This window comes from Homarus americanus, unplaced genomic scaffold (assembly GCF_018991925.1).
Source record: "Homarus americanus isolate GMGI-L3 unplaced genomic scaffold, GMGI_Hamer_2.0 scaffold19318, whole genome shotgun sequence".
Taxonomy (NCBI): domain Eukaryota; kingdom Metazoa; phylum Arthropoda; class Malacostraca; order Decapoda; family Nephropidae; genus Homarus; species Homarus americanus.
This window is the reverse complement of record NW_024732238.1, coordinates 1,941,608-1,951,195: the sequence shown is the minus strand read 5'-3', so window position 1 is coordinate 1,951,195 and position 9,588 is coordinate 1,941,608. Positions and strand designations below refer to the sequence as shown.

General features: G+C 39.6%; 1 protein-coding gene across 1 annotated transcript in view; it reads left to right on the top strand.

The window, feature by feature from the left end:
- The window catches only part of LOC121868282 (allatostatin-A receptor-like), a 66,822-nt gene extending 58,524 nt beyond the window's left edge, over positions 1–8,298 (top strand). The window contains exons 6-9 of the mRNA XM_042368716.1: positions 290–474; positions 1,813–1,925; positions 5,828–5,917; positions 6,655–8,298. Of these exons, the coding sequence (XP_042224650.1) occupies positions 290–474; positions 1,813–1,925; positions 5,828–5,917; positions 6,655–6,761 (495 nt within the window). The 3' untranslated portion in view covers positions 6,762–8,298. The remainder of the gene's footprint in view (positions 1–289; positions 475–1,812; positions 1,926–5,827; positions 5,918–6,654) is intronic.
- Positions 8,299–9,588: the final 1,290 nt, after the last annotated feature.

Here is a 9,588-nt window from a genome sequence, read left to right as displayed (position 1 = left end):
CACTCCGGGAATGAATAAATTTTGTAAACAATTTAAAATTCCTACGTCTTTACGTCACCTTTGGATGAGAATATACCAAGAGGTTTACTTCAGATTATATGCAAGGTTGCCACCCAGGACGTACACACACAAGGTTGTATGTATGTATGTATGTATGTATGTATGTATGTATGTATGTATGTATGTATGTATGGATGTATGTATGTATGTATGTATGTACTGTATGTATGTATGTATGTATGTAAATTAACCCAGGTGTGATTAACATGTTCAATCTCGTCTGGTACAGGTAATCAAGATGTTAATACTGGTAATAATCTTGTTCATGGCGTGCTGGGGCCCCAAGATCGTGTTCTTCGTGTTCCTCAAGAACGGCCTCTCACAGGAGTCCTTCAAGCCCCTCGTCTACAACACCCGGATCTACCTCGGCCTCCTTCCTTTCATCCACTCCTGCCTCAACCCCATTATATACAGGTGAGAGAGAGAGAGAGAGAGAGAGAGAGAGAGAGAGCAACCATGAGACATAAATAGTGGAGAGGCAAATTAATACCTCGAGAGACCAGGTGGAGAGATAGAGACAGTTGTAGGTCGAGAGACAGAAGCAGGTGTAGGTTGAGAGATAGAGACAGGTGTAGCTCGAGAGACAGAAACAGGTGTAGATTGAGAGACAGAGACAGGTGTAGGGATGAGAGACAGAGAGAGAGACAGTTGGACAGTAGGTGGAGTCGACTTCTTGTTGCCATGGCCCTAAGGAGAGAACCCCAAATTTTGAGAAAAGTCACGCACACACACACACACACACACACACACACACACACACACACACACACACACACACACACACACACACACACACACACACACACACACACTGTAATGATTGAATATCAGACCACAGCTTACAGCCCAGAGAATTACATCACATATAGACAGAGAGTGTGTAGAGACCTCATGGTACCCAACATACCGGGTTGACACACCCCAGGTCAAGACCCAAGGAACTTGACCTCGCCCGCTAATGACTTGAGTTAGCCGAGTGACCTACAACCATACCTAAGACACACCTGAGCATGACCACACCTGAACACAGCTGTCCAGATCTAACCAGTTTAGTGCTAAGTGGCGAAGGTCAAACACCGCTGTGCCTCCCCCATATAAAGGTCTGTAGTCCCGTCCACGAGGAATTCTGGTCATTCAGCTCATTCAGGTTATTCTTGTCATCCTGATTCTCCCGTGCGGGTCGTCAGTCTGTCTACTCGCAGAGAGTCACGCTCATCCTCCCCAGGTAGGGAGGGGGACTTCCCGACCGGACCCCAGCTAAGTAGAGTCTCCCATAGGAGGCAGCCCAGCCAAGCACCCACTGGGCCTACGTCAGGGTACACGTGAGTCTTGTCAGAACTATTCCTTGGGTGAGTTACCTACTGTGGGAAGTGTATTCATTCATGTTGTGTCCGGGAGTCAGTGTCGAGTAACGTAACATAATGTGCTAATACCCCGATATAATAATGATACTAACGTGTCCATGTCATTGAGTGAATTAATAAATAGTTGTATCGAAGTGGTGTTTGAGAAGTTGTCCCTTAAGAACGTGACGTGTGTATTGACGAATGAGATAAGTGTATTGACTCAAGAGTAAATAACATCCCGGCCACGCTACCAAGCTTGTCCTCACTTCACATTCCTTCTACTATAACTATTCTACCTATATATGTAATCCTCTTCTGGTGAGTTTTGTCTCATTACAACACACACACACACACACACACACACACACACACACACACAAAATCCATCAAGCTCTCTCTGTTTCAGCTTCATGTCAACAAACTTCGGGCGTATGATGCGACGGTCTTGTGCGCGTGAGAACTGCGGCTCCCTCCTCAACAACCTGTGTGCGGGCGCCTCTAGGACCAACCAGAAGCCAGGTGGGTGTTGAGTGTACTTTCTATACCTGTGTGTTGTGTACTTTCTACTGTATACCTGTGGTCTGTGTACTTTTTATATCTACTTGTAAGCTTTCTATATTTTCGCAATGTAGTCTCTAAATCTTCGCCCTATACTTTCTAAAACATAAACCATTAATGATACTTTCTAGAACCACATCTTCAATACTTTCTTAACCTTTATACTTTCTAAAACTACGATTAATCATGATAGTTTCTCGATCTGTATACTTTCTAAAATGTATATTTCCTAGAATTGTATACCATATACTTTTATTAAGAGAGAGTATACTTCAACATACTCTACATTTACGTATACTTTATAAGTGAGTATACTTCAACATACTCTACATTTACGTATACTTTATAAGTGAGTATACTTCAACATACTCCATAAAACATAAAATACAGAGTCCTCAATAAAGAAAAAAAAACCCTACTCAATTCCCAAAGAGGTTATATACAGGGTGATCCATAAAGTAAATAACCTTATCAAAAGTTCCTATATCCAGTTAATTATATACCGCCCAGCCTTGAGAGTGTGGCAGGGTAGTGCGTGTTCCTTCTTCATTATAGTGATGTATGTCCTCTTAGTGTAAACAGAGGGCGCAAGTTGTCCCCCTGAAACTTAGGTCGTTACTTGACACTTTGCCATCTCATTTCTGTGATGGATTACGACCTTAAATTTGATGTTGGAAGAGTGGTATATGTGTGTTTGGGGTGTGTTGGGGTGTGTTGTGGTGTGTTGTGGTGTGTTGGGGTGTGTTGGTGTGTGTTGGTGTGTTTTGGTGTGTGTTGGGGTGTGTTGTGGTGTGTTGGGGTGTGTTGTGGTGTGTTGGAGGTGTTTTGGAATGTTTGGGGTGTGTTGGGATGTGTTGGGGTGTTTTAATGTGTTTGGGGTGTGTGATGGGGTGTGTTTGGTGTGTGTTGGCCTCGTGTTGGTGGTACTGGTCTCGTGTTGGTGGTGCTGGCCTCGTGTTGGTGGTGCTGGTCTCGTGTTGGTGGTGCTGGCCTCGTGTTGGTGGTGCTGGTCTCGTGTTGGTGGTGCTGGTCTCGTGTTGGTGGTGCTGGTCTCGTGTTGGTGGTGCTGGTCTCGTGTTGGTGGTGCTGGTCTCGTGTTTAATCTGTGTGCTACTCTAGCGTCTGAAGTACAATATTCTCGTGTGTCTGTTGGTCCCCGTAGCTTAGTATCCATCATCCTTGTGTTTGACGATCATAAATTACTAGACCAATGTACCAACTTACAACTCATACGACCACATAACATAAACAATGACAACAAGGTGTTACACTGACGTCTCTGTTACCTGTACACATACTGCTTGAACTAGTGTCTTGCCTTAAGCCTGAGACTCCCTCATCCCTAACAATGAAGAAGCGATACTACATAAACCTTCACACATACTTTCATACATATTAATAACAATGTATCATCGTCCTTGTTGTGATACATTGCGTTATTAATAGTGTGTGTGTGTGTGTGTGTGTGTGTGTGTGTGTGTGTGTGTATGTGTGTGTGTATTAGGGGTATCTTTTGAGGTGATGGCGATTGTTAGTGCCGTTATAGTAGTATGGAGATTATCATATACACCATACAATATATAAGCTATAATCATACACTATACACCATACGCGATATATTACACATCATATCATACCACAAATCATACACAATACACCACATAACAGATACCACTGACCATACACCACACCACACCACACCATACACCACACCTCACTCACTGCTCACACACTACGGTTTACTAACAATGTAGCACTAAGGAAGACGACACATCATTAACTCATTTACACACTAGACACTTTGTCATTGGTAATATATATCTATCTATCTGTCGTTCATTATACCGGTGTAGTAACCTTGTGTGCAGCTACTGAGATGGTCAAGTGGTGAGAGGAGGTGAAAGGGAGGCGATGAGAAAATGTTATAATGATCGGTAATGAAGGAAGAGATCAAGAGAGAGAGAATTAGCAAGGGAGAATTATATTGAGGTATGACGAGGGTGGTGTAGTATGGGTGAATGTAAATACTGGTTACCTGGTTAAGTAAATGAGGGAGAGAGAGAGACTGAACTGAGGGTGAAGGAGGTTACAGACTGATAAATAATCTTTGGGATAGTTGGTGGAAGTAAAAGGAGAATGAAATAACTCACGATGTAAAAAAAAAAATCGTTAAGAAATGTCGAGGAGCGAGACTGGTGGTCATTGTGTTAAGAGAGAAATGTAGCTGACGCGGAGCAAACTTACCAGAGTAAACAGCTTAGACTTAAACAAAATCTCACTAAAGTTAACGAATCAGTATACAAGTACGTAGACCTCAGTCAAAGGCAGTTCCAATAAACACCTCACATATTGTCGACTGATGTTGGTTTATTGACAACAGAAGACGAATCTGATCGTTGGATTTATAGAAGATGACAGAAACTCCCGATAAGGACAAACAGTCAACTGGTAGGAGAATAAATAATAATCACAGAGACTGAAAAGGTCCACAGAGAGCTGTTGCTCCCTGGGTGGGTGGAATTCAATTTTGTCGGGTAAACAATGCAGAAGATGGCTTGAGGAGAGAGGAGAGGAAGACGAAAGGAAGTTCAGGCCTTCCCGTCTCTCCTTGAAACCAAAGCAAATCATTCCAGCTACCATAATACCGTGAAGATAAGACAACAATTCAAGGAAAACTCGAGGCTTTCCTGGATAAAAAAATCCTTCTTATAATTCATCCAATATCAGAATACAATACAATTTAAAGAAAAGTCGAGGTTTTCTTCGGGGATTTTTTTTCATAGAGGTTCTCGAGGACCATAAACAACCTAAGACCCAGGAAAGTCGAGACTCTCCTGGGGAAAATAATGTTGTTGATAGTGTCTAAAACTTTTAACACAATAATTCACGGAACACTTTTGTAAAGAGAGAAGTGTCGCCTATAATGGGGGGAATATTATGAGAGGAAACAATTAAACTTATGAAAGCTGTTGGAAATGGAGATCATTTTCTGGAGCCTCTGATCATTAGTACGTTATAAAAGTATTGGTAGTTGTAGTAGTAGTAGTAGCAATAGTTAGAGTGCTTATAGTAGTAATAGGGAGTCGGAAATAAGTACTATTAGCCTCAGCACTTGTAGTAACACAGTTGTTTGAGGTGCTAGAGGCAGCAGCTCCAGTGCTGATGACAACAACAACAGCAGCAGCAGCTTAACACACGGATCTGTTTTCTTCTCGTAATTCAACTAATTTTCCTTCTCTTCTTTCCTTTAAAATGACTTGGCCGTTTTTAACATCGTCAGGATAGTTCTGGGTAATCTCCGCTTCCCCACACGAGGTAAAATACCCGCAATATCCGCAGCCATTTGGGCTCTAATAGCCATTTTTTCGGGTGAATAATCTCGGCTGTTGCTCTGATCCCTCACTTCGCTAAGTTCCTTCTTGGAATTCCAATTTTCTTTTCTTTTCCCCAGCGAGGCACTTGGAGCCTCGCCTGGTTCGCTCACCATCTTGCCCTTAACTGCAGCTGAGAAATCCCTTGAATGTGTTTAATTTCATCCTATAAGAGTGTGCCCTCGGAAGGTCAGGGTGAAAATGATCTTTTTCGGCTGCTGTTGAGCCTTTAATGTCAGTCACTTGGATGTTCCACCAAGTTGACTCTACTATGATATTAACCTTGAGTGTTATGGTCGCCGGCACGGTATTTACTGACTATTTTCTCATTTTTCTTATCATTTACTTTCATGGTAATAATTCTCATACATGATAAATTTACCGTTTCTCTAATATGTTCCTTAATGTTAAAAGGTTAATCATCAACTTTGTGCTTAGTTTAATTTATCTTATATAACTGTTTACTGACTGACTGTTGCATCTCGCCCACAGAGAACGATGTTGACAACCCTCCCGGAGTACCTCTCGCAGCCCCCTCAACCCCGCCCACCATACCCTCTGGCCCCATATACCTAGAAAACGGTAAGTCAAACACCTGATACATAAATGACCTTCCCGAAGCACAGGTCTGCATTATGACGCTAAATCTATTAGAAAGTTCATTGTACTTTGTTCTCCGTAATGGGATGAAGGCTGGAATGCCGCCAAACCTCGCAGAGTTAAAAATCCCGTGAGAAGCTGAGGGATTATGTAGCAATTCCATCCAGTGTTATAACCACAGACCAAATTCCTGGACAAGGGAGTAGTCGAGCGGTTTAGCGTCTCAGAGTCTAGCGGTTTATGGGTTTAGCGGTTTATGGGTCTAGCGGTTTATGGGTCTAGCGGCTTATGGGTCTAGCAGTTTACGGGTATAGCAGTTTACGTGTCCAGCGTTTTACGTGTCTAGCGTTTTACGTGTCTAGCAGTTTACGTGTCTAGCGTTTTACCTGTCTAGCGTTTTATGGGTCATGCTGTTCATGAGACTAGCGACCTCACAGTTGGGTTCGACACACAGAGAGGGGGAACAGTACATAAAAAAGACCCTCGCTACATATTTCTCATATTTGATTTTGACAGCATAACATTAGCGTGGTACTCGGCCAGACTCAAGTATGGAGTCTTTCCCTGAGGCAGTGATCGGGCTTAAACTATCAGCTAACATAATCTAGATTTATGTGTCAGCTAAAATCAATATAGCTTTAAGACAGTCATGTTAGTTTAGCTTTAGCTCACCTGTGTACAGCTAAAATCATTGTGAATTTTCTCTCGTGCTTCTGTAGGTTTCGACCTGGCGAATACCTCCTACTTGGACCTCAATGGCCACACCTCAAGTGTCGCCACCAACCTTAGGACGAACCTCGAGGACAACCAGGACTCTAGAATGTAACGTTGAGGTCCTACTACTCTAACGTCTTCAAGTAGGAGAGAAACGGGTGCTAAGAAGTCAAAGGTTCCTGCTTGAAGTCTTCGGAAGTTTCATACTCAAGTCGTACTCCAGGCTTACAAGTAGGAGACTACCAGGTTTCCGACCCCGAAGAGTCGTATTTGAGCTCTCCAAGTCGTGTTTCAACTCCGAGTCTAATATACAACCAACACCCAATAAAATCCTACCTGAAGTACGAGGAGGATCAGGATCTAATAGCCGAAAGTCCTGAATTTCAGAGGATAAAAGTCCAAAGGGAAGGGAGAGGAAAATCAACCAATAAATGAGGGAAGAGAAGAAAATCGATGATAATAAAGAGAAATATCACCTCCTGGGCATCCCTTCCCCTCAAACACCCAACAATCAGATACATTCTACCGTGTTCCTCTAACTCTCACAGAACACGGACAGAACTGAACACATATCCCCGAGCTGTTATTATATGTTCTACCAATTATAGAACAAAATAAAAATAGAAATAAAATATAATCTCCTCTGTTATTAGACGATAACTTAACATAAAGAAGAAGAGAGATAATATTATTTACTTTTCATCTGTTCTCTCATTTATAGAATAACAAATGGAAAGAACAGTTGTTATTTGTGTTCCTGTACTTATAACAGATATAAGTAGTATAAGTAATATTCTACATCATTAGTTCCTGTGTGTTTCTCCATTGAATAAGTAGTTTATAAGTAGATGGTTCAGTTGCTGTTAAGTGTTATCATCCACCTATAAAGGATTGTATCAGTTTTACTACCTATAAATGTACCTGCTCCAATGTTAGGGGATAAGTGAAAGATATTACGGATATTACTCTCACTTACACCTATTTTAAGGACGATGGTTTAAAGACTTCAGGACCACACCTTATATTACCTACCATTAAAGGGTTATAATTGGGACCATCGTCTTTAAAAATGGGTTAAAGAAGTAGAATATTAGCTAAGGGTATTTTGGAATTGTTAATACGTCACTTGAGTATTAGAATTACCCCACCTAATTGAAACTCAAATACTCCAAATAAGTGAGAATTTAGAAATATTGCCCAAATAAAATAAGTTTGAGAAATATTATTTAAGTGTTAGAGTTGGCAATATTGTGTACTAAGAGAGGATATTTCGCACTGGTGGTGAGAATAACCTAAACAAGAATAATAATAGTAAAATAATATAAAAACAAATATAATGGTAATATTAAAGTAACATTTGAATTAATTTAACAAAACTATTAATAATTTCTAAACTATTTACAAGGTATTTTCTCAGTTAGTTGTATACTGTGTGTGTGTGTGTGTGTGTGTGTGTGTGTGTGTGTGTGTGTGTGTGTGTGTGTGTGTACCTGACTCGACATTCCGTTTCTCTTTCAGATTAATTGGAAACGGCTTTAACCTTGCATATAATTTAACTAATTCGATTATTCAGATAGTCCTTTGGGTATGATGGTTTAACCCCTTGAGTATGATGGTTTAACCCCTTGAGTATGATGGTTTAACCCTTTGAGTATGATGGTTTAACCCTTTGAGTATGATGGTTTAATCCCTTGAGTATGATGGTTTAATCCCTTGAGTATGATGGTTTAACCCTTTGAGTATGTTGGTTTAACCCTTTGAGTATGATGGTTTAACCCTTTGAGTATGATGGTTTAATCCCTTGAGTATGATGGTTTAACCCTTTGAGTATGTTGGTTTAACCCTTTGAGTATGATGGTTTAACCCTTTGAGTATGATGGTTTAATCCCTTGAGTATGATGGTTTAATCCCTTGAGTATGATGCTTTATACCTTGAGGGGTTAAATCTTTACCTTTTATGGAGTCTTCCAATTCTTTTTCTTCGCTATTTCCTTCTTCTCCTCTGTTTCTTCTTCTCTTCCTCCTTCCTCTCTTCCTCCTTCCTCCTGTTAATTAGAATTATTGATGTTATTTCTCATTATATAAAGTTAACATTAGGAAACATAAATGAGAGATGTTTATACAGTTATGAATCCTTGTGAAATAAATCGATCAGTTATGAATCATTTGTGAAAAATATTGATCAGTTATGAATCATTTGTGAGTAATATTGATCAATTATGAATCATTTGTGAAATAAATTGATCAGTTATGAATCATTTCGTTCATTTCGAGATTATGTGAACAAATTATATAGGCTCACCGATTCTCACCCAAGTAAATAATAATGAAGTTTGAGGTTTCTTATTATTTTGATGTGTTCATGGATAGAGGGATATGTTATAGAAGAGTTTGTGTTAGCTTTCTCTGTGTTTATATATTGGTATAGTGAGTTATAAATAGTTTAAATATATAGGATCTGATTTTTGAAGTTGCTTAGTTAATTTTTGTGTGTTTTGTATTGATAATGTGATTGTGTGTGTGTGTGTATTAGGGAGGGTGTTGTGTCTGTGTTAGTGTATATGTGTGTATGTATATATTGATGTATATATGTGTATGTATATGTGTACCTGAAATATAATTAGTATACAACATAATTAGTGTTACAAGTTTTTTAAACAAACACGCTCACCTGTAAACACACACACACACACACACTATGAGCAACAGTTTGTGTGACATTCTGTCTTTAGTAGTTAGTAAATACAGGTATATTCATGTTATGTTTAATCCAAGTGTAAAAAAAAAATATATATAGATATTTATATAATTATGTACAGAAATTGTGAGGAGATATTTTCACTGGTAGAGAAAAAAGAAAATATATATAAAAGAAAATAAATATATTCTATTATTAAGTATAAATCTCAATATAATCTCATATAATATTAATTAATTAA